Below are 25,442 nucleotides of genomic sequence, written 5' to 3'. Positions count from 1 at the left end.
AAGGTCCTGAGTTCAAATCCCAGCAACCATATGGTGGCTCACAACCACCCATAATGAGATCTGGTGCCCTCTTCTGGTGCGTCTGAAGTCAACTACAGTGTACTTGTGTATAATAATAAATAAATCTTTGGGCCGGAGCAAGCAGGGACTGAGCAATTGGAACTAACCAAAGCGAGCAGAGGTCCTAAAAACCCAATTCCCAACAACCACACGAAGGTTCACAACTATCTATACAGCTACAGTGTACTCACATACATAAAATAAATAAATAAAATAAACCTTAAAAAAAAGAAATTTAAAGATAATAGTGTTTAACATTACATTCCAGTTCACTGGGGAGGGTGGAAAGAGTAGAGGAAGGGACTGTTTGAGACTCCCTCCCAGGCTACATCTTCTCAAGGTAGTTGGCTTAGAGCTCTGCATTCCATCTCTCTGTCTCTGTCTCTGTCTCTGTCTCTCTTCCAGCTGCCACCCTTTCCTGACTCTCCAACTCAGCAAACCCTTTCTGGGCTAGCCTATGTTCCTTCATGCATGGAGGGTCTGGGTACCCACCAAGTCCAAGGGGTCGGGTCAGTCATTCTTGCTGCCTGGGCTCTAGAACTAGCTGCTGCCCCAAGCCTGCCTTGAATGTAGCACACCTAAGGCCATGTGCATGCCTTATGTGAGTGCTGGGCTGAAGTGATGCCTGCTGCCTTCCCTGCCAGAACCTTACAGATCCACTGAGTAGTATGGATCAGTACAAACAGCCTTCCTCTCTCGTTTTGGAGAGGGGAGGGGGGTTTCCAAGGTCCCAGGAGCCCACCTCCAAGTCCTTTCATGTAAAAACGGAGGTCTCCTCTTCTGGGTAAAGCTTCAAGCCAGTCATTCGACCAATCAGCATCTGTGGGAGTGATGCAGGCCCAGCGCATATGGGCTGCAAAGCTTATAGGAAATGTGGCGTTTCCTGAAGTCAAGGAACGCTGATGTTGGAGACCCTGCATTCTAGTGAAGGATGCTACGGTTAAGTCAGCTCACGATTGTAGAGAGAAAAATCAGTCAGTGCTTCTGACGGGGGGTTAGGGGGTGGTGGCTGAAGGAGTTAGAGAAGCCTTTGGGGTGACAGCTAAGACCTCAGCTTTTGCAGATCAACTACCTCGTGAGCATGCAGTGAAAAATCAAATAAATGAATGCCACTCATCAAAAGTCACACCGAGGGAAATCAGGGGTTGGCTACACCAGGGGAAATTAATGCTTGTTTATCTTTGGGATTAGAATATAGCTGAGGTTTTGTTACATGGGGAAAATAGAAAATAGAAGCATCTCAGTGAAGTGTAACTCATTTGTGCACCCAGCCCATCGGTTACATAGTATCCAGTACTCCTTCTTCAGTGAACATGGATGTCTGTGTGCCAGCATATGCCAGAGTGCAGGTGTCTGTGGAAGCCAGAAGAGGCAGCTGGCCATCCCCGAGCTGGAGTTAGAGGTGTGAGCTATGGCTGGGAGCTGCCTGACATGGGTGCTAGGATCCAAACTTTGGTCCTCTGCATGAACAGCGAGTGCTCTTACCCACTGACCCATCTGTGCAGCCCCAGTAGCCATCTGTTTTCAGCGCCGAGGTATCACAGTGTTATGTTCAGGAATCTTTGTTTTACTTAATAATAACCCAAAAGACAAGAGCAGCAAGGCCTGCCATTGAGGCCGCCGCCCAGGAGCTGTCACGATTTCCCTTAGTGAAAAGGCAAACATTCTTCTGACGTGAGGAGAGAAAAACTATTCTGCACTGAAGTTGCTGGGATCTGTAGGAATCTGTTATTTCCAATCACTAACTATGTTGATTTTATGAATCACGACTTAATTGTTACGTGTGTATGGGAGAAACATGTAAACACGGGGTGGGTGCTGTCTGTGGCTTCAGGTGTCTGATGGCTTCTAGGACTGGCAGTCTATCCTGATGCCTCTATCAGTCTCCTGCCACCGTGGGCCACCCAAACTCTGATTGGACTGCTGTTTTCTCCACTTGTTGTGTGATTCCAGATTTCAGAGGTGGAGCCAGGAGAGTCAAGGCCAGCTTCGGCTCCATAAACAGCCCAGGGCCAACCTGGGCTCCATGAGACCTCATCTCCAAAAACTAAAGTGAACAAAAAATGAAGTTCAAAAATGAATGTAGCCTTCCCTGCTGTCTTATAACTTGATCTTTAATATATAAACATCTGGGTCTTAAGGATCTACTGTTCTGGGGCTAGAGAGATGGCTCAGCAATTAAGAGCACTGATTGCTCTTCCCCAGGTCCTGAGTTTAATTTCCAGCACCCACATGGTGGCTCACAAGCATCTGTAATGGGTAACCCTCTCTGGTGTGTGTGAAGACAGCTACAGTGTACTCATATACATAAAATAAATAAATAAATAAATAGCCACCTCTAGTTGAAACAATTAAGTGTGAGGCTGTCTTCAGGTCCCCCGTGCAACCAGTAGGTATCTCTACATGAATTCCACAGTGCTGTGCGCAGCTCGAGTCTGTCGTAGCACACTGGGCCATGCGGTTTCCATTTGCTGATCTCTGCTTGTAAACTGTAAAGCCACCTTTGTCTCTCAGGAACGTTTGTGTGAACTGAAGCTATAACTGAGGTACTGAGTGTGGAGTTAGGGCCTCCACCCACGTGCTCACCGTTTGCCCTGTGTCTGGTCTGCTTCAGACTCCGCCTGGCACAGGGACTATTAGTGTCCTTATCTTTAGTCACGATGAACAGCCACGAAAATAATGAAACTAATAGCTTCTCATTAGAGACCCTCAGCAGTGAACGGACAGCTGCCGGGCCGATGCAGTAGCACAGTACACTTAACCCTGCCCGTCCTCCCCTGCAGGAGAAAGGCTGTCATAGCTGAGAATGGGGGCCTCTGGGGAAACATGAAAAATGGCCAGTGCAGGGATTTGAGTGGGGAAGATGGTTGAGCCCAGCTTTTTTGCAGAGTCTGTATATTCTTTCTCTATATGGGTGTGTCTCCTTGGCCTTGGGGCACCCCCCCCCCAGCACATCTCTTCGCTTGCAGTACTCACTTGCAGTACTGAAGACTCGGCATATGCTCGACTCATGCTTTATCTCTGGCCCAGATATCTGTTTCCAAAGAGGACAGGGACAAGTGCGTGTAAGCAGCTCTTTGCATGGCAGGACAAAGGGACAGTATATCCTACAGTGGTGGTACCTCATCAGACCCCGCTGAGCAGCTCTTCCATGGCTTTGGGTGGGTTCTATGACTCGTGAGCTCCTATGCCCTGCACGTAATATGGTGACTGTCCTTGCACAGTGTCGTGAGGATACCCCAAGGTGACTCATCACCCCAAGGTGACTCATCTAATTTAGGGTCACGAGGAGACAACGGCACACACCACGCCTAATGCATGTTTAGCCAGTGGTCACCATAAAGGGATGGGAAGTCCAGAGCAAAGCCTGCAACAGGAAGCTCAGAGCCTGGGTGGAATCTGGGGAAGTGATCTCTTCCTGTTCCCACTGGACCCTTTTTTTTGTGGGGGTCAGGGGGAGCAGTGTCCAGAACACACTCTTCCCGTGCCTGACTTCCTCTGCTTTCTCTCTTGCAGCTGAACCGAAGTGACAGTGATAGTTCTACGCTGTCCAAGAAGCCACCTTTTGTGCGAAACTCCCTGGAGCGGCGCAGCGTCAGGATGAAGCGGGTAAGAGCCACCTTAATGACCCTTCTGTGCCTGCTGCTCTTCACTTCGGGAAGGCCTATGGATAGCCCGAGGCTGGCGTGTCAGGGAGAAGGGGAGGGGGTAGGCCGGGATGGGTGGGCTGGCTCTGCAGATAAAGGTGCTTGTTGTGTGACTGACGACCTGAGTTCCTGGGGACCCAGGGAAAAGTCTAAGTCAAGAACCAACTTCACACAGTTGTCCTCTTACCTCTTACACGTGCACCATGCGTGCACATACAGTCACTCTTGGGTGTGTATACACACACACACACACACAATGATAGATCAGACAGACAGACAGATGTTCACTCTGGAAAAATACTCTAGAACCTCCACATTTTTTGTCCCTACATTTCTGCTGTCGGGCTGGGGAAATGACTCAGTGGGTGAGGGCACTTGTTTTGCAAGCATGAGGACTCAAGTTTGAAACTTTACATAAAAAGCCAGACATGGTTGTGCTTGTCTGTAACCCGAGCGTTAGGGGTGAGGTGGAGACACAGGTCTCATTAGCCAGGCCTAACCAAAATGTCACGTCCTGGTGCAGTGAGAGACCCTGTCTCAAGGCGGTAAGATGGAGAGATGGGGGAGACACCCAATACGATGCACTCACCTCTCGCTGCTCTGGCCTCTTTCTAAACCTACAGCTATTTTTGCATCCAGGCCTTGGTAAGATCCAGCCATAGCCCTAGAGGTCACTGAGAGGGTGGTTGCCTAGTGTGTGCAAAGGCTCACAAAACAAACTAAAGCAATAATACAACTTAGCAAGTCCGCAGGCTGTGAGACTGCCTTCAGGAATGGATTGGTCCAAACCCTGAAATAGTTCCAGCAGGTCTCTTGCCTCACAGCAGGTCTCACAACACTGTTCCTGCCAAGCCTCCTCCTCCTCCTGCTTCTTTTTGAGATAGGTTTTTCTGTGTAGCCCTGGCTGTCTTGTAATTTTCTCTATAGATGAGGCTGGCCTCAAATTTATAGAGATTCCCCTGCCTGTGCATCCCAAGTGCCAGGGTTAAGGCCCTGCGCCACCACTGCCCTACTCTTTAAGTTTTTATTGATTCTTTGTAAATTTCACATCATGCACCCCAGTCCCACTCATTTTCTAGTTCTTCCATATCAGCCCTCCATCCTTGTAACCTACCCCCAAAAGGAAAAAAAATTTTTAATTAAAAAAAAAAAAAATCAGCAACAAAAACATGATGCAGTGTGTCCTAGATAACCGAATTCTTGAGCAGAGTCTGGCTACTGGAGGCACACAGTCCAGATGTTGCCCAGTGTAATATGCATTGAGACAACCCCGAGGGCAGGTTAGCACCAGACACCATTCACAGAATGCAAATGCAGTCAGCACTGCTAGGGAATCTCAGCTCTCCCACCACACTCCACACACTCTAACCTAGAGCCCCAGCTGCGTAGACACTAACAGGCAGGCCCCTGGAGGGCTGTTGTAAAAAGGGGAACTGGAGCCGCATGACAATGGAGTCCCTGGTATGTGTTGCACATCCTGTGTGACTGCGAGAGTATATTCTGTAAGAAGGGTATCTGCACATAAAAGAAGGCAGGTGTTGGGGTTCAGAGGACTGGATCTGTGGGTTTCTGGGCTGAGCCCTCTGGCAGGCGTGAACATCTTCTCCACCCCCCGCAGCCTTCCTCCGTCAAGTCCCTGCGCACAGAGCGCCTGATCCGCACCTCGCTGGACCTAGAACTAGACCTGCAGGCCACGAGGACCTGGCACAGCCAGCTGACTCAGGAGATCTCAGTGCTGAAGGAGCTGAAGGAGCATTTGGAGCAAGCCAAGAACCACGGGGAGAAGGAGCTGCCACAGTGGCTGCGTGAAGATGAGCGCTTCCGCTTGCTACTGAGGATGCTGGAGAAGAAGGTGAGTAACACTGGCTGGCTGCCTCTCAGCATCCTGTGATCCCACTGTGGGGGGCCCTGAGGGGGCCCTCGTCTTCGCTCTACAGATGTTTCTATTGATTTTTTTTATGTGAGTGCTTACGATTCAGCCCCACTCACTGTGAGTCCTTCATCAGATACAGCAAGCATCTTATCCAGGTGGGCCATGCACATAAGGGTGAAGCAGGAGAATTACCAGGAGTTCAATATGTAAACCATATACCGAATTCTAGTCTAGATGACTAAGCTAGACTGAAACCCTGTCTCAAATGCAAACAAACAAACAAACAAACAAAAACAACAACCAAAAAAATAATCAATCAAACAAAAGAAAGGGGCTGGAGAGATGGCTCAGTGGTTAAGGGTGTAAGACTCCAGGGAGCCTTAGCTTACCGGGGACACCCAGAGTGAACCAGATGGAGCAGGGATGGAAGATGAAAAAAAAAAAAAAAAAAAAAAAAACAAGAGGAATTTATTGTTCCACTGCACTGGGGTCATCAAGACCCAGAGAAGAGGTGGCGACGCCCAGCACCCATTTGGGGAGTTTTTATATGGTTTCCAGGGCATCAGCATCTAGGCACAATATGATTGGCGGAACAGGGCGCCCTTTAAACTGATTGGTCTTTAGGGAATGAGGTGACAAGGACTTCCCTTGTCTGAAGGTGGGCAATGGTCAGTCCTGCAGAATGTGTCCCCACCCGCAGGTCGGTTCTGCCCTGTTGTCCGAGGAATGTTAATTAGCCTCGCCCTTCAGCAAGGGCAAGTGTTTCATGACCTTCCCAAAGTTCCTGAGCTGACCTTTTCAAGGGCACTGTCTGTTCTTCCAGAGGTTCTTGGGTTCAATTCCCAGCAACCACATGGCGGCTCACAACCATCTGTAATGGGATCTGATGCCCTCCTCTGGCACACAGGTATACATGCAGATAGAGTACTCATATACATAAAACTGAACGCATTTTTTTAAAAAATAAAATTTAAAAAACAAAAATCAAAAGTCAAACAAACAAAATTGAGCCATTTTCTTGGTCTGTAAAATCAAAGCACTGTAAAATCTCCCCTCCCAAGTGCCTGAGGAGCAGGTAAGAAACACACTTCACTAGGCGTGTCCTGTCACAGTTCCTTCTAAACCCTGCCTCAATTCTCAGTGGTCATCGGTGGATGATGTGAACATAGCCCATTATCCTTCTACACAATGCCGACTCTATGGTACAGACTCTGCATTGCTAACAGCTCCTCCTGCAGGCTGGAGGACTCTCTCCCACCTCACACTCTTGCTTGCCTTGCCTCCCAGGTGGATCGTGGGGAGCACAAGAGCGAGCTGCAAGCCGACAAGATGATGAGAGCTGCTGCCAAGGATGTGCACAGGCTTCGAGGCCAGAGCTGTAAGGAGCCCCCAGAAGTGCAGTCTTTCAGGTGAGTGGATGATGCCAGTCTCATGCCGCCTGGCCTTCATCACCTTTGCTGGCCTCGTGTTCCCTGCTCCTGGGCACTGACTGCTCCTGTTGCTAGCAGAGCTGTAGCCTACATGGGAACAGATGTTCATCCTCTGCCAGGCTCCCATAATGCTGTGAGTACTGTGGTGCTCTGGATCCAGTCCCCACACAGCTCAGCCCAGTTTGTGAGATCCTCTTGTTTAATGAACGAGCCACCTGCCTTATCCTTTCCTCTCAGCCTTTTCGGTACCTGGTAATTGCAGGGGCCTGGCTGGTGATAAAGAGGGGAGTGGCGTGCAATGGATGCTCACCTAATTTCCTGCCTCTGCTTGCTAGCCTGCCTAATAGAATCACAGCTGTGTGCTTGCCTTGCTGGGCCTATACGTGTCAGAGGAGGGTCACAGATGTCATTTGGTGTGGGCCTTCCAACACAAAGGGATTTAGATTCATCCTCTATCCACTATAGTGTGAGTTCAAGGCCAACCTGTGTTCCATGAGACCCTGCCTCAAACACACATAAAAACCAAAAACAAACCAATGTTCATATACATACACACACACACACACACACACACGCATATGTATATGTTTCCTGTATTGATCATGCTAATGGGTCAAGCATGATTTTGTCTCCTATGTCACTCACTGCAAAGATATTTGACTCGTGTGTGTGTGTGTGTGTGTGTGTGTGTGTGTGTGTGTGTATTTGTTTGCTGTTAAAGATGGGTCTATGTGGCTAGGAACTCAAAATCTCAGACCCAAGCTGTGTTTGTCCATGCCTCTCAAGTTGCTGGGACTAGAGGCGTGTATCACCATGTTCAGGGTCCATAGATTTCAGATTTCACAGCCAGAGTTCAGGCATGCTAACAGCATTTAATAGTTGCCAGGGCTATCACTAAGTATCCTACAGTATATAGCAGAGGTGTCTCTCAGTGGCAGACTGTGTGATTGGGATACATGATGCCCTGACCCTGAGCAGGCTTTATCCTGTCCATACCTATGTGCCCAGTGAGGTTGAAACACCTGTTTTCCATCACAGGGAGAAAATGGCATTTTTCACCCGGCCTCGGATGAACATCCCAGCTCTCTCTGCAGATGACGTCTAACCACCAGAAAAGTATTTCCTTTGTCTCGTGCGCGCGCGTGCGGACCAAGCTGTGAAGGCTGACTGTGACTAACGTTATTTATGAGGCATTATATGAAGGTACTGAGTCACAAGTCCCCGAGCGCTCTTGTTGGTTTGAAGACAAACAGATTTTTTTTTTTAATTTCAGGTTTTCTTGTTATTATTTAAAAAAAAAATGACAAAGCAACCATAACAACAAAAACAAAAACCAAACAAAACAAAAAAACCAGCATTAAAATGACAAGATTGTATAGTTTGTATATTTAGGAATGTATTTTTGGGAAAGAATTTAAATGAACTAAAGCAGCATTAAGTGGCTGCTAGTCTTAAAACTGTCTAGAGTTTTCTTTTTGTACAGCAACAACTTTCAGAGGTTTCCCTGCAATAAAAAAAATAAAGTCGTATTTGAGGGGCGACAATCCTCAAAGGAGGTCCCGCAGGTGGCACAGCACAGCTAGCCTGCCCTGGTTAACGTTATTTTGTACAATAATACAAAGACAAGGATGTACAGTAACCGTGGGGGAATTCGAAGACTGTCCGAGGATCTTTGTGAGCTGTGATGTGTCTTTCATGTGGCCACGTGACCGTGACCGGAAGCAGGTAGCCTGGAGCTGGATGAACAGCCCTGACTGGTGACAGGCCACACCCATCTCAGATGCCCAGTGACGCCGCTGTGGGAGTGAGGGGAGGGCTGCGGAGAACTGCGTTTGGATCTATCTCTAACAATAAAGTGGCCTTTTAAGAAAGAGCTTCTTGTCATTTGTCCTTTTCACATCTTCACTTTTATTATGTCCCTGATTTCATTCAGCTCCAAGTCCTGAGGGAAGAAATTTGTTTTCCTTTTTCTTTTCTTTTTCGAGTTATACTTATTTGTCCATTAGATTAAAGTGACTGCTCAGCTCTTTGGGAACCTAAGGTCTGGTGGTGTATGTCTGTGTTTCCAGAACCTTCAAGGTGGACACAGGAGTTCGAGACCATCTCAGCAGTATGAAAACCTGTACTTAAAAACTGAGCCTGGAGAGATGGCTCAGGAGTTAAAGGCACTGGCTACTCTTCCTGGAGAACAGTATTTGATTCTAAGCACCCATATCGTGGCTCGCAGCTATATGTAATTCCAGTTTCTGAGACCCTTTCTGGTCTCTGTGCATACCAAGTATGCATATGGTGCACAGACAGACATGCACCCACAATGCACATAAATAAATGACTAATGGGACATTGAGAGATGTGTCAGCAATTAAGAATGCTTACTGCTCTTCCAGAGGACTAACAACTGGTGCCCCGCACCCACGTCAGTCGGCTCACAACCAGCTATAACTCAACATACACTCATGCTCCTATGCACATAGCCTGACACACACAAGTACACATAATTCAAACTAAAACAAAGTTTAAGCCTAGTTTTATTATTTTAAAAGGAGGTACCTAAGCATACCAAGTGCAAAGGCTACACAAGAGCCATAGAATCACATCTTTCCCCTCACCACAGCTCTAGTCACTAAAAGTTTATTTTTAGCTGGGTTATCTTTACAATATCCTATACAGAAGGTACGATTATGATCTTGTGGTCTTGTTATTCTGAGATAGGGTCACACTGTAGTTCAGGCTGGCCTCAAACTCAAAACAGTTGTCTTGCCATAGCCTTTCTGGGATTATCAGCATGATTTTTGTGTGCTTTTTCAAGATGGATGGATGAATATGGATGGATAGGATTATGTTCACTTCTATTTTATGTGTATGGGTATTTTGCCTGCACAGATGTGTGCACCCCTGCATGTGGGTGCAATGCCTATAGAGACCAGAAGAGGTCATTGGGTCCTCTTGGAACTGAGTTACATCCAGTTGTTAGCTAACATGTGGGTGCTGGGATTTGAACCCAGGGCTTCTGGCACAGAAGTCAGTGCTCTTAACCTCTGAGTCACCTCTCCACCTCAATGTGCACTTTATATTATTTTATTTTATTTTATTTTATTTGGTTACATATTGACACCAGTTTGGTCTCAAACTTATACTGTAGTCTAAGATGGCCTTGCTTGTTTTTAAAGATTCCTTTTATTTATATGTATATCCAAAGATGCCCATGAAGGCCAGCAGAGTTTTGTCCCCTGGAATTAGAGTTATAGGGGGGTCATGGGCCACCTATATTTCACATGAGTGCCAGTCATCTGGCAGAGTAGCAAGGGCCCTTAACCGCAGGTCTTGTTTTGTTTATAAAGAAAGGGTCTCTCTCAGCTAGGCATTCTGACAGGTGCTTTTAATCCCTGTATTATTCAGGCCCAGCCTGTTCTACATGGCAAGTTTTAGGATATCCAGGGCTAGCTTAGTGAAACCTTGGAGAAGGGGTCGGGGGGGGGGGGGAAGAGGGAAGAGGAAGAGGAAAGAAACAAAAGGAAAGAGACCAAGTTTTGGGGTTAGGGCTGTGGCTCAATAGAATAGTAGTGTGGTTTAGCAAGCACAAAGCCCTGGGCTTAATCCCAGCACTGAAAGAAAAGAATTAAAGACAAGACTTTGGAAACTAAAGCCCTGTATTGTTTATCCAGTGTTTGCTGTTGTAGACCGAATTACTGAGATCCAGCATCCGCTGCTGAGAGTTACTCTCTACTGCTATTAGTTAAGTTGCAATGTTAAACCACAGTAGTGAAGTTTATATTCCATTTGTTATATTCTAGATGCTTCTGGAGTAACTCATTTCCATATCTTTGACCCATACCATGCGTACAGCTATCCCCAGAGCACGTTGCTAACCGAATGGGAATATGGTAAGGATAGCCATCAATTACTGCCAACTATATAGGATAGTGGGTAAATGAAGCTAATTGGAAATAGCAGGTCACAGGCTTGATGTTATGTACTTCTGGCCCACGATATGTATCTGATTCCCTAGGTTTCATATCTCACGCACCAGACACACCTTGTTCACCATTTCAGCCCCTGACACAGTATTCCCTAACACATGACAATTACTGACTGACTGAAGGAAAGTCAAAGTCCTTCCAATCCTGCTGTGTATCAATGGGGACATAGGCGTTTCTCAGTGGCTTGTGACCTCTTTTTCTTCCTTCCTTCTTACTTTCTTTCTTCCTTTTTTTGCTTGTTTGCTTACTTACCTGGAGACAGGTCCAGGACTCTACAGTCCTAAAACTAACTAACTCAGGCTGGACTGAATTCACAGCAATCACAGTTTTGTATGTATGTGTGTTTAACATTTTTTTATGTGCTGTGGTGATAGCCAAGTGCCTTAATGCAGCATTTTCTCAAAGTGGGTATAGGTACCACTGGTGACAATATAGAAAACTATAGGCCCGGAGAGGCGGCAGATGTAATCCCAGAAGACAGGAAATGCTTGAGTTTTAGGCCAGCTTGCTCTACTTAGCAAAAAGAAAACATAGGTAGATATGGCTGCATTCTTTATTATCTATACTAATATGTTGATTGTTTTTGAGAGTTTATGTATTTTATGTATATGGGTGTTTTGTCTGCATGTATGCTTGCACACCAGAAGAGAGCATCAAATACCAGGGAACTACATGTTCATAGGTGAGTGTGAGCTGCCATGTGAATACTGGGATCAAACTAGGACCTCTGGGAAAAAAACAGCCAGTGCTCTCAACTACTGAGCCACCTCTCAAGTCCTATATTTATTTAATATGTAGCATCTATAGCCCACACACTCAGCCCATGGATTCATAGATATTGTTTAGGATGAAGATAAGTAAATTTTAACGTGAACTAAATCCATCTTGGTGGTAAATCCACGTTACCACGACCCTTGGGAGGTGGAAAGAAAAACATCAGAAGTGCAAGACTATCACTCAGCACACAGTGCAAGGCTACCCTGGGCTACATTTTTCAAACAAACAGAAGAGCCTGAGAGATGCTCCAAGAGGCTGCCTGGCCCAAGTCATTGTACCACCTTCCTTTCTTGGTAATTAAAACATTGTTAGCCTGGTATGGTAGAACATATAGTGCTAAGGAGGCTGAGGCAGGAGGATGGAGAGTCAAAGGTCAGAGTGGAATACAAAATGTCCACACATGCACGTGCGCGCGCGCACTACACATACAATGAAAAGGAAAGCCATTGTTTTCTCTTTCCCCTTTCAGACAGTCTCTGTAAGTTTAAGGACCTTTTTTGTCATACATTCTCAACATCTTCACATCCTGGAGAGAGTATTCTAGCACCTTAATGTGAACAACAACAAAAATGCCTGTTTAACAGAGGAATGAGTTGCAGGCAGTGGTGGCGCATGCCTTTAATCCCAGCACCTGGGAGGCAGAGGTAGGTGGATTTCTGAGTTCGAGGCCAGCCAGGGCTAGAAACCCTGTCTCGAAAAAACAAAAACAAAAACAAAAACAAACAAACAAACAAAATAAAAACAAAAGAGGGATGGGTTTATGGGTTCTGTGCCCATGCCCGCGCCATGCCTCCAAGCACAGGGTAGCTTTGGCCTGCTCCCCGCCTCTCTCGCAGTGTCTCCTGGATCCCGTTAGGGGGCAGCAGAGGGCGCGCCCTGAAAAACCGAAAACAGTGACTTTCCCGGGTAAGAATTTCCGTTTCCGGCCCAAACTAGACACTTCCGCTTCCGGCCGCTTGGCATGTGAGTCGCTGACGAGAGGATGGACGGTCTGGTGGCTCAGTGCTCCGCGCGGTTGCTGCAGCAGGTTTGTCCCTGGGCGGGGCGGGGCGGAGGGCTCTGGAGCGGGCGGCGGCGGGGCAGAGTCCGCAGTGGCTTCCACAGGCGGCCGCGGCGACCCCAGTCCCGGACCTCGGGGCTTGCGAAGCCCAGCTGCTCCGCTGGCCGTTTCCTCCTGGCCGGGTCGTGCGACTGTCACTCAGAGAAGAGAGGGTGTCGCAGGGCCTAACGTGGACAGGGAGCGAGGCTCACCCTGCTGGCCGCCCAGGCCAGGTTAGAGCAGGACAGGTGTGCCCTTGCCCTGAGACCCAGCCGGAAACTTCCCAAGAAGCCGCCAGTGTTGGTCTGGAACGGTGTCACAATTTTAAAAAACGAAAGTAGGACCAGTCTCTTTTCTTTTTCGGGACTAGACACTAGCGTTAGGAACTCAGTTTGTCTAAGTCTTCCCTGGACAATAACTGCTTTATGCAAATCATCCCCGAGGTGCAAGCTCTTTACTGCTGAGTCCAGTGAATGGTAGCCGATCCTGGAGAGATGGGGGGGAAAAAACATATATATATATATATATATATATATATATATATGAAGTTTACGTAGACCCAGAAAAGGCAAAGACGTACACTTGAGCGATTTCGAATATGACAAAAGATGGCAGTGTATATTGACTCCTTTTGTCTCGGGATCTAACCCAGAGCCAAGGCCTATGCTTGGCAAGCAGCACTGAGGGGTGCAAGTCCCCAACTCCTACTGATGTTTGTTGGTTTGTTTTGTCGTTTTTGATTTGGTTTGGTTTTTTTAGTCCAAGTCATTAGATTTAGCAACACAGGTAGTAAAGCCAGAAACTTGTACTCTGACTAAATCAGGATGCACCGAGCTGAAGAAGAGACTTCCATGTTTGACTCTGGCCCCGGTCTTTCAACTCACAGCCTCTCAACTGCTAGGACGGGAGGTGTGTACTGCTGTGCACACTTGACTGAGTTATATTCTCTGCCCTGCAGTTCCTCATTCCCAGCACACACATGTGAACTCAGTTCCATCTTAGAAAGGATGATTGCTGACGCCAGTAAAATCGTTGCAAAGTCCATTCTCATTTTTCCGCCCCACACGTTGTGGAGAGCGAAATGAGGAAGTCTGTGGTACGGTTTGCCATTATCCGGGAAGCATTCGTTTGACCTGGAAAAGTTGCCTTTCCCTACAGGAAAGGGAGATTAAGGCTCTGACAGCTGAGATCGACCGGCTGAAGAACTGTGGCTGCTTGGAAGCGTCTCCAAGTTTGGAACAGTTACGAGAAGAAAATTTAAAATTGAAGTATAGGCTGAATATTCTTCGAAGGGTAAGTGCTCTGGATGTCTTCAAATAATTTGTTGTTGCTGCGGTTGTTGTTGTTACTGAAGATTCTAGAAGTACGCGCTATAAGAATTGAGAAGAGGAGTTTGTTTAGAAATCAGTTTTCCTGCATAAGGCAAGTTAGTGCTGGAGAAAGTGGGGCGGCGCTGGCTTCCCAGGGCCCTTTTAAGTAGTTTATTACGATGCCCCTTTTAAGTGGTTCATTACGATGGTTTAAAGAATGGTTTGGAAGTTGAGATTTCTTCAAAGGCTTATGCCCATGCTGTCAAAGGAATGTCTTTTGTTTTTAAAACCATTTTCACTACCATAAAAGAAACAGTTTCCCAGGAGCAACTAACAGGGATGTTTTAAAATGCACTCACTGATTCCTAACTCCTCTGCAATGAAGTTGTTTATTTGGCAGTCTTGTGTTATGCTTTATAGCATCTTTTGGGGTTCTTTTCATTTACTGTTGCAAAACTTTCTCTGCCTCTCCTCCTCCCCATCCAACAGCCTCTCTATACAGATCAGGCTGGCTTCTGGGCTGGGCTGCCTCCATCTTGAAGTGCTTTATCTGCTTCTGTGTCTCTCAGGCTGGGGAGGCTGGGTTTACAGGTGTGTACTACCATGCCACCATTTGAATAGCCTTACAGTCCAGCAATGCTTATCAATGTAGTTTGTTTGTTTGTTTGTTTGTTTTAAAGAAAGCCTACCTTCAGCTTCTTTGGCCTGCCTTTCGGGTTTGCTGATGACACAGCCCAGCGTGTTGCCTCATTCACTGCTCTCCAGTGTGTGTAGTTCCTTCTGGATTGCACAGGCACTGCTCCAAGTCCTCATCTCAGGCGTCTGACCAGTCCTTTGAAGCTCTTTATTATCTGTGTGGAGGCAGCTGTGCTCAGATAGCTTTGTCAAGTGCTTGTGCGCTGCTGAAGGAAGTAAGGGAAATAAACCCACAGCTGTGGTGAAAACAAACTTCTCTGTGCACAAGAGACAGGGGCAGGCTGATCTTTTAGTTCCAGACCAGCCTGGTCTACAGAGGGAGTCTCGGGACAACCAGGGCTACACAGAGAAACCCTGTCTCGAAAACCCAGAGAGAGGGAGAGGGGGGAAGGGAGGGAGCATCAAAGGACTAAAGTGCTGTGTGCCATAGCTTCACTCTGCCGCCTTGCCCTAGTTCTTGGGCCACACACTCCACCTCGAAAGCACGAACCAGATGGTTCTGGCAGGGGGTGTTTTACCCATGTTCTCATAAGCACGGCTGCCTCAGTTTTTTCTTAATGCTTTTCTGTCTTTTTTATGTGTTTTTAAGATTTAAAAACTTATTTAGTATTGTTTTTGAGGCACAGTTTCTATTTAGCCCTGACCTTTCTGGAGCTGTCATAAGTAGACCAGTGCCTCTACCTCTACCTCCAGAGCCTGGCCACTTAGTACATTTATTAAAGTACTCACAGAAAGCTTAACACTCACACATGATTGCTGTCACGATAGTGCCACTTTTAAAGAATCCGTAGATTTTCGGGAATCTGCTTCTAATCTTAGTTTTCTCAGAAGCTGTTATTTTTACTAATTTTTATAATGTGAGGTTTCACAAAACCTCAAAACAGTAAAGGTGATTGTACCAAAATGTGTCTGCTTTTGGCTTTATTTGAGGCAAGGCCTTGCAGTGCAGCCCTGGCTGGCGTGCTTTGTGCTGTGTGGCCTGTGGCTCTCAGACTTGTGCAGTCCTCCGTCTTGGTCTCCCAGGACTAGCTAGGAGTAGTATTGACTCCTCTCTCCCATGGGCCTAGGAATCATGGGAGAAAGGAAGACACAGACTATAAATCAAGTAAAGAAAAGATGCCAAGAACTTGTCAGGCTGGCTCACCTCTGTAGTCCTAGCCCCGAAAGGCAAAGCAGGAAGATGGCTGTGTGTGCAGGGCCGGCCTGGGCTACAGCTCAGGAGCCTCCCTCACAACCAAGAACAGCTCTCAAGCCATCTCCACTAGAGAGGCCAGCCTGTGTGAGGCCGTGGGTTCTCAGTCCAGCTCCAGATAAAACTGCATGTGGCTGCGTGTGGGGTGCACGCCTTGATTCCATCACTTTCTGTGGGAGGCAAGAGGATCAGGGAAGGAAGGCAGGAAAGAAAAAGTGTTACATTAATTTGAATGAAGTCAAGTACAGTGGATTCTGGGTGTTTGTGTATAGGTTTATTTTAAAAGATACAAGTTTTAAAAAGTTACAAGGTTATTACAGATTTTTAAGACTTAAGATTATATGTAACTGACATTTTCTATTGGAAATCTTTAGATTGTGAAAAGCATGACTAAGAAGTTGATAAATTAAAAATTTAAAACTGATCACGCATGGGAGCTGATGCCTATAGCCCAGCCCTTTGGGAAGTGAAGGCAGGAGGAGCAGGATTTCTAGACCAGCTTCAGCAACACGAGACTCTTACAACAAACCAAAAAAAAGCAGACCACCAAAACACACTTAACTCAGCTCTCTTTGTTTGTTTCCTTGTCACTATTTGTAGTTTTCTGGCATGGAAATTCTCAACCAGAGTACAAGCTTTATTTTTACACAGTTGTTTACCACTGTGTCTGTTAGCAATCTTTGTAACCGTGTACAGAATTACACGGTTGCCAACACACGCTCCCATAGAGAACCTCGCTTGCACTGAGCCTTCTGCAGGGCTGATGGACTAGAACTTTATGCAGAGGTTGGCATGGTGCAGGTCCAGAGCCCAATTTCAGTTTACCTCAGGCTCTCATGAGCCCTCCCCAGCCTTCAATAGCCACTTCAGTATCTGACGTAACATTTTATCAGGCTTTTTGATGAGTTAAAGAATATAGTTTTGCTGAGCACAGGGGTGCACACTTTGAATTCCAACATTCAGGAGGGAAAGTCAGGCAGTTCTTTGAGTTCAAGAGCAGCTTGGTCTACACAGAGAAACCCTATCTGTAAAAAACAAAGACTATAACTTGATAGACTGGGGCAGGAAGATTGTTGTAAGTTTGCGGCTAGCCTGAGTGAACCCGGTATCAATCAGTCAGTAACACGTGTGTAAATGTTTTTATTTTGTAGCAGAGACGTCCGAGGAGGGTGGGACTTGACTTCTACATTCCTGTACACCTGGTTTGTGATCGGTCAGTTACTAATTTACATGGAAGTGATGCTAGCAGGGACCCCAGGTCTGTGAAGTAGATGGGAGTCAGAAGAGCATGCACACAGAACACTGGTTACAGAACTTGACACTGAGTACCTAACTACTGTTACCATTCCTGTTTTACACTGCAGGTCTGTCTGTCGGGGTTTGTTGCCTTTTTGAGACAGGTTATTTATTACTATGTAGCCCAAGCTGACTGCTCCTCCTGTCTCAGCCTAACTGCTAGGATTTTAGGTGTGAGCCTCTGGGCCTGGCTAGTGATCGCTGAGTCACTGGACTGGAGGTAGCTCCCTAGAAGAGCATCCACTTTGTAGCAGGCTTGAAGCTCTAGGTTCACATCTTCGTACAGTGTTTTCATTATGCTCCATGAACAGTGTCTGCTTACTCACTGCTGTTAAGAGGTTGAATCCAGGACCTCTGATCGGCCTACAGGTCACCTCCCTTCCCTTTTATCTTTTATTGAGATGAGTTCTCACTGGGTCAGCCTAGTTGCCCTGGATCAGGCTGTCATCTTACTTTTGTAGTCTTTTATACACACACACACACACACACACACACACACACAGAGTGTTTTGATAACATCTTAGATGCCCGGGTGCACTGGCTAGTACTGTGAATGAAACACTTGTCTGCATTCAGGAGTCTGATAGTAGAGATACAATTTTGTGAAGGTGTAATGAGTGATAATAAGAGTAATTATATTTTAAAAAGAGTAATTATATTCTATCTTAAATGAGTGTGCACCACTTAAAAGCTGTTATGTTAACAAGTAGGAGTTATTGCTGTGAAGGCAAAGCCTGTCTTTCTGGTACAGCACTGTCACTCTGGGTTCCCTCCTGGGTTTCTCTCCTGCCCTGAAAAGGTTGGTTCTGGAGAGTGTGGCACTGCTTGTTTTGTCCTGAGTTCCCACTGAGTGCTTGGTGTGACGCAGTTTAGGACTCTCTTCTGTTTCAGATCTCTATGTGGCCCTGGCTGTCCTAGAACTCACTACATATACAAGGCTGACCCTGAACTCAGAGATCTGCCTGTCTCTGTGTCCCTGGTGCTAGGCCTCACTTCTGTTTTCTATTTAGTCATGACTCTTTACTCTTTCTGATCTGATAAGGCAAATGCAAAATCAATGGCCTCAATGCTTCCCGGGAGTGTCTCAGGATCCTGTTCTGTGTCGCCACTCCCTCCTGGTTCTAATCTGCATATTTGGGGGGAATGTGTGATGTCATACTACTTCACTGAGACACTGCTGTTCTTTTCCTGCAGAGTCTTCAGGAAGAAAGGAGAAAACCAACTAAAAATATGATTAACATCAACAGCTGCCTGCAGGAAGTCTTTGGCTGTGCCATTAAGGCTGCATATCCAGACTTGGAGAACCCTCCCCTGATCGTGACACCAAGTCAGCAGCCCAAGTTTGGAGACTATCAATGTAATAGTGCCATGGGTATTTCTCAGGTGATGTATCACTTCTTATGACTAGCCCTCGATTCTCTTACAATCATCGTCATTCTTAAGAGCATAAATAACAGCAAGTTCTTGTATCTTTGAACAAGGGTCACTTTCCACATGGAGCTAGGGTGTAGCTCAGTAAGAGCGATACTTGTTTTGGTACTTCTTGCTGTGTTCTGGATTGATAATATGTTCTTAATGACATTTGGAAAGTGAAATTAAAAGTTAACAAGTTGTTGCCAGACATGGTGACAGATGTCTATGATCTCAGCACACCAGGGACTGGGGCAGGAGAATTGCTACAAGTAAAGGGCAGCCTGGGTTACATTGATGACCCTGTCTTTCATTTCTTTTTCTTTCTTTTTTTTTTTTAAAGGAGCAACTTACTAACAATCGCTACCATTAATTATTTGTTAAAGCTTGGATGTCTCCCTCTGCCCCTCACTCCTCCCCCTCCCCTCTCCCCCTCCCACACCCTTCTTGGTTTTGGTTTTTTGAGACAGGGTTTCTCTGTGCAATCCTGACTATTCTGGAACTCACACTGTAGAACAGGCTGTCCTCGAACTCAGAGATCGGTCTGTCTCTGCCTCCCCAGTGCTGGGATTAAAGGGTGTGAACCACTGCCCCAGTTCCTTTTCCCTTCTTTGTTTTGGTTTCTTGAGACACTTTAGTTGTGTCACCAGGGTGTTTAATACTCTGGTGGCTGCATTTCATCTTAAAGCTGAGGAGTTCCTTCTTTGCAGAGAGCAACACTGTCTGACCACACATAGCCTGTATCTGTTTCCTTTCTGTGGTGATTGAGAAAGATTTGCCTTTGAGCAGATTTTTTTCTCTAATGTTCCTTTGATAGTTTTCTGTTGAGCTGTTTATGAGTAATGGACAGATTCATGACCGATCTGTAATAATGGAAGTGTGCTGGCTCTGGCTTTGTAGCTGTAGGCGTCTTTCTGACCTTTTAAGAGGCGGCTGGGGAGGTGAGGGGAACTTAGAGACGTGTGGTTTTCCATCTTCTCGTTCCTCCAGGCACCAATGATGCTTTGCTTTAATCCGTGCCCAGATGGGTGGGGTTTTGCTTCTTTGAGAGATTGTTACAAACCATAGCTCATGCTTTCCAGCAATGCATTCTGTAGGAACCTGCCGCCTGGTGCTGATGGACTGTCTCACATTGTGTAGGAACTTGCTGCCTGGTGCTGATGGACTGTCTTACATTGTGTAGGAATCTGCCGCCTGGTGCTGATGGACTGTCTCACATTGTGTTACAGATGCTCAAGGCAAAGGAACAGAAAGTCAGTCCCAGAGAAATCGCAGAAGACATTACCAAACACCTGCCGAACAATAAATATATTGACAAAGTTGAAATTGCGGGTCCTGGTATGATATGTTATCTTTCTTAATAACTATATTGATAAGAGCTTTCTGAAGTTTAAAATGGGTTAAAACTTAAATCCTGGGTCTGAGGGTGTAACTCATGGTAAAGTGTTTTCCAAACATGTGATGATAAGATCCTAGCATGGCCACGAACATTAATTTTTAAAAATTAAAAGCAAAAAGTTGCCATGCCTAGTGGCACATGCCCATGCCTGTCTGTGATCCTGTCTTCTCAGGAGACAGCATGGTGTGTGCAGGCCAGCCCGAGCACTCAGTGAATATCTGTCTCAAAGTAAAATTTGAAATGGGTGTAGCTCATTGGTAGAGGGCTTACCTAGAATGGGGGAGGCCCCAGATTCAAGCCAAGACCACCTCCCAACCCACAAGAAAAAACTCCCATGTAGTGAGCCGAGTAGTTAGAAATGACCTGGATTGTGAATTGGGAGCTGACATTTGGCAGCCTGTCCTTGGATGGGTTCCTTTGCCTTCCACTGATTCAGGTTTTCATCAGAAAAGAACAAGAAATGGCTGAGCCTACAAAGAAGGCCCTGCATTTGTGAAAGTGGATGGGCTACAGTAAGTAGCTGGGTTCAGGATGGGTTTGAAATAGGTTCTAAGGCAGGTGTCTTCAGAAGGACTTGAGGACCGGTCTGCATTCCTGTTAGACTCCTGAAGAGTTTTGCCACAGCTGTATCACATGTTCTAGTACCAGCATTAGTGAGATGGAGAAAATCCTTCATCCACGTGGGAGACTGATGGTCTCTACTCCCTCCCCTCTTTCAGGTTTCATTAATGTGCACTTGAGAAAAGACTTTGTGTCAGAACAGCTAACCAGTCTCCTAGTGAATGGAGTCCAGCTGCCTGTGCTTGGAGACAAGGAGAAGGTAAGTGTGTGTCCTGCACTAGTGCTTCAGGGTTAGACCTGCAAGTGCTGCCCTTGCCTTCATGTGGTGAGAGCAGGAGCGGGACTGGCAAGTAGACTTCTGGTGTACTTTATAATTATTTACTCTCATCCCCTAGGCAGTTAAGGCTCGTAACTGACACTTATTGCTGAGTAGTATACTTGAATAGTAATTTGTATACGTTCTTTTGATTCTTTATCACTTAATATGCTATTAGAACCACAAGAAAATCTAGTTTATGTGAATTAGAACCTAGACTAATAAATATTTAAGTTTGACGTTCTTAAGCGTTAGCATGATAAAATAGATATGCCCCCTTTTAAAAGCCCTTTTCCCCCCTCTTTTAGGTTATAGTTGACTTTTCCTCTCCCAACATAGCTAAGGAGATGCATGTTGGCCACCTCAGGTCAACCATCATAGGAGAAAGCATGAGCCGCCTCTTTGAATTTGCAGGATACGATGTGCTAAGGTGAGTTCTCACATTTGTTTGGAAATTTCTATAAAAAAAGTGATACATCCCATTTTAAAATTATCTTTGACACCCTAGCTCAAAAGCTCAGTTCTGTTTTGTAGTCACTTACCCAGTAAGCTTTAAAAAATATATTCTGGGGGCTGGGAAGGTGGCTGCAGGGTTAAAGCACCCACTGTTCTTGCTGAAGACCTGAGCTCAGTTCTTAATACACCGTGGAACTCACGCTGCCTGTAATTCCTGTTCCAGAGGTTCCACACATGTATGTATAAATAAAATGGATCGTATAAAAATCCACCCCGGTCTCCATCCTCTATTTGAACTTTTTTTATATCCTTTTTAAGCTTCCAGTGGAATCAAGGATACATCTCTATTCATTACATCGATTTTTTTTTTTTTTTAAGATTTATTATTTGAAACAACAACAAAACCAGTGCATGCCGGCAAAGGCCTTTAATCCCAGCGCTAGAGAGGTAGACCTCTGAGCTTGAGGCCAGCCTAGTCTACATAGTGAATTCTAGGACACCCAGGGCTACATCATGAGACCTTGTCTTAAGATAATAGAAAACAACAAAAAAGATTTTATGTTTACATTCCTACATGAGTTTATATTTATGTAGTGTCCTAGAGGCTAGAAGAGGACATTGGATCTACTGTCTAGTTAGTTAAAGGCAGTTATGAACTGCCATTCTGGGAACTGAGCCTGGGTCCTCTGTAAGAGCTGTGGGTATCCTTAGCTGCTATGCCATCCTACCAGCCTCCACAGAGTGCCTCAAATATAACAAGAACTTACCGCCTAGTAGTCAGAAAGGCCTAGCAAGAAATGGACATGTTGGGCTTTGTAGGCCATGGTATAAACTTGGGATTCTGTTGTAACTAGTGGAGCAATATGATCCAAAAGCTTACTCTGGTAGTAGTAAAGAAGCTAGATAAGTGAAGAAAACATCGTGATAAACAAGCTGTCCTCGGGCGGAGAGGGAAGAATGTTACACACTGGCATTTGGAACCATGTCTCTTAAGTCCCCTCAGTGGTTGATTAAAAGATACGTTTTCCTTCCTTGTATTATATATCCTTCTTGACTGGGGAGTTACCTTATTATTTCCTGGGGAATGATGCTTACAAAGGTTCTTCTAGGGACCAAACTCAGGTCTTTAGGCTTGGTGACAATGATGACTTTAGGCTTGGTGACAATGACTTTAGGCTTGGTGACAATGACTATTGGCTTTGATGTTCTTGGTTAGCTGTATTACACACAATTTTAGAGCCCATTGATTAGAAATGTATTCATTCAGTAAGTCTGAAGTTCTCACTCTAGTTAGCCTGTTACTGGTTACGCAGCATTAAATGGATATAAGAGCACAGGCTTTACCTCGCCAGGTAGCAATCCAGTTGAGGAAACAGCTACGTAAGCAACTTCTGCCGGGGTGGCAGGTTGGCACTTTAATGTTAGTGTCTTGTAATGGAATATACTTTTAACCTTTACAGTTGTTCTAATTCCTGTTCCCTGATTGCTATTAGGTTAAACCATGTAGGAGATTGGGGAACCCAGTTTGGCATGCTCATCGCTCACCTGCAAGATAAATTTCCGGATTATCTGACAGTTTCGCCTCCTATTGGGGATCTTCAGGCCTTTTATAAGGTTTGACACCATTGTATTACTGTGTATCTGTTACCCATTTCCCCCATTTCCCAAAGCAAGCTCCATATTTGAATTTACTGTGTACTAAAATTGTGGATTTAACGGATTGGACTGGAGAGATGGTTCATTGGTATAAAGCACTTCCTGCTGTCCCAGAGGACCTGCGGTCTATTCCCAGTACCCACAACGGGTGGCTCAGAGCTGCTTCTCACTCTAACCTTACGGATCTGATGCCCTCTTCTGGCCTCCAAGGGCATTGTGCTCAGGCACACAACCCACACACAGGACATACCTAATTGAAAATGCAATCTTTAAAGGAAAAGACAAATGTGCTTACCAAATTTTACCTAACGTTAAGGGCACTGGCTGCTCTTCCAGAGGTCCTGAGTTCAGTTCCCAGCAACCACATGGTGGCTCACAACCATCTGTAATGGTATCTGATGCCCTCTTCTGGTGTGTCTGAAAACAACTACAGTGTACTCACTCACATACATGAAATAAATAAATAAATCTTTTTTAAAACTTTTTAACAAATAGAGAAGTTTCTATATATAATAGAGACATTGAAAATGTACTGTATGAATGAAAATAAAAGCTGACTCACAGCATTCACTTGCTAGAAAAACTGAATTCTAACCAGGCAGCACATCTTTAATCCCAGCCCAGCACGAAGGAGGAAGAGGGGGATGGATGGAAGGGGAAGAGGCAGGTAGATTTCTTAGTTCCAGGCTAGCTTGATTTATAAAGCAAGTTCCAGGATAGCTGGGGCAACAGAGAAACCCTATCTGGAAAAGACAAAAGAACAAGGGAAAAAAATGATTTTTTTTTTTTTTTTTTTTTTTTTTTTTTTTTTTTGCTTTTTTTTTTTTTTCTGTGCTTGAAAAACAGCCACCCTGTGGTCCGTTACTACTGAGTGTGGGCATAGAAACAGATATAAATGAATAGACAAATTAATTCACCAGTGAGGTTTCAGTTTTCTTTGATTGACTTTTCGAACAAAATCTGCTGTCCCAGAGGACCTGCATTGTGCATACTTAACATCTTATTGTTTCATTGCATGGCTAGATTCTTTCCATTTATTTATAAATTATTGTGGTTTTCTTTTTCTTTCTTTTTTTTTTTTCTTTTAGGTTTTTTGAGACAGGGTTTCTCTATGTAGTCCTAGCTGTCCTGGAACTCACTCTTTAGACAAGGCTGGCCTCGAACTCAGAAATCTGCCTGCCTCTGCCTCCCAAGTGCTGGGATTAAAGGCGTGCGCCACCATGCCCGGCACGAATTTTGTTCATCTACTATGAATTGTCTGTGGCTCTTTCCCAGAAAGCCCCATTGTACATACAGAGGTGTGTTTCCAAAGTTGTTTTTCTTATGGTAGATGAACAAAGAGATTACTAGATTAAAGAGCAAATATCTCCTTTTTAGTCCAGTGTTTTCTAGGAAATTTTTGAAAACTAGCAAAACACAGAATTAAAAAGTAATTGTGTTAGAATTGCCTTCGGATATAATGAAACAGATTTGCTAATATGCGTGTGATTTTACAGTACATTGCTAAAATGTATTGATTTGGTGATATCAGTTTTGCAGTATTTCCTAAATTTGTTCATTTTGTATGCCTGAAGTGCGGGTGATGCACACATGGCCTGGTACCCAAGAAAGCAAGACGATTACTGTGGGGGAGTCAGTCCCTGCTACCGTGTGGGTACTTAGCTCAGTAGAAGCTCCTTCACCAACTAAACCAACCTACCAGCCCTAAGTTGTTCTTGGAAGATGCAAAGAGAAGCCAGGGAGGATGCCCTGAAGTGAGAAAGCATGTGCCACCAAAATAGAAATCTGAAGGTGTTTGTGCTTTTGATTTTGAATTGGGGACAGTCTGTAGACAAGCCTGAGTGTGAACTTGGCATTCTGAGTTCACCAGAGTGTTAGGGCTACAAGCAGGAGCCACCATGCTCAGCTAAAGCCAGGTGGTGATGGTGCGTGCTTTTATCGTCAGTACTCAGGAACCAGGGCCGGGTGGATCTTTTGAGTGTGAAGCCATCCTTGTACACAGTAATTTCCAGGACAGCCCGGACTACGCAGAGAAACCCTGTCTCAAAGAAACAGAAAAGAAAGAGTTTCAGTTAATCACTTGCACCTTTGGTCATGTTGATCTGTACCCTTTCCCTCCTGTATTTTCCTGTCCAAACCAGTGCTTCTTGCATGATAGGCTACCCTTTTAACAGTGAGCTATACCTTAACAGTTGGGGGTCATTGCTTTGGTGGGGGATTTTGGGGGTTCTTTATGGTTCTGGTTTTGTTTGTTGAAATACTCTTATGGAGTTCTGGTTGACTTTTTTTTTTTTTTTTTTTTTTTTTTTTTTTTTGGGTTTTCGAGACAGGGTTTCTCTGTATA

At 45.4% G+C, this 25,442-nt stretch overlaps 2 protein-coding genes across 2 annotated transcripts in view; both read left to right on the top strand.

Moving 5' to 3' along the window:
- The window catches only part of Wwc1 (WW and C2 domain containing 1), a 141,751-nt gene extending 132,870 nt beyond the window's left edge, over positions 1-8,881 (top strand). The window contains exons 20-23 of the mRNA XM_021176839.2: positions 3,577-3,669; positions 5,326-5,559; positions 6,868-6,989; positions 8,049-8,881. Of these exons, the coding sequence (XP_021032498.1) occupies positions 3,577-3,669; positions 5,326-5,559; positions 6,868-6,989; positions 8,049-8,115 (516 nt within the window). The 3' untranslated portion in view covers positions 8,116-8,881. The remainder of the gene's footprint in view (positions 1-3,576; positions 3,670-5,325; positions 5,560-6,867; positions 6,990-8,048) is intronic.
- A 3,812-nt stretch (positions 8,882-12,693) lies between these two features.
- The window catches only part of Rars (arginyl-tRNA synthetase), a 27,688-nt gene continuing 14,939 nt past the window's right edge, over positions 12,694-25,442 (top strand). The window contains exons 1-7 of the mRNA XM_021175988.2: positions 12,694-12,794; positions 13,965-14,099; positions 18,495-18,683; positions 19,940-20,048; positions 20,829-20,929; positions 21,295-21,416; positions 22,936-23,056. Coding sequence (XP_021031647.1) covers positions 12,750-12,794; positions 13,965-14,099; positions 18,495-18,683; positions 19,940-20,048; positions 20,829-20,929; positions 21,295-21,416; positions 22,936-23,056 — 822 coding nt within the window. The 5' untranslated portion in view covers positions 12,694-12,749. The remainder of the gene's footprint in view (positions 12,795-13,964; positions 14,100-18,494; positions 18,684-19,939; positions 20,049-20,828; positions 20,930-21,294; positions 21,417-22,935; positions 23,057-25,442) is intronic.

The sequence above is a fragment of the Mus caroli genome, chromosome 11 (genome assembly GCF_900094665.2).
Source record: "Mus caroli chromosome 11, CAROLI_EIJ_v1.1, whole genome shotgun sequence".
NCBI classification, from domain to species: Eukaryota; Metazoa; Chordata; class Mammalia; order Rodentia; family Muridae; genus Mus; species Mus caroli.
Note: the sequence above shows the minus strand (reverse complement) of the source record. Positions and strands in the feature narration are given on the sequence as shown.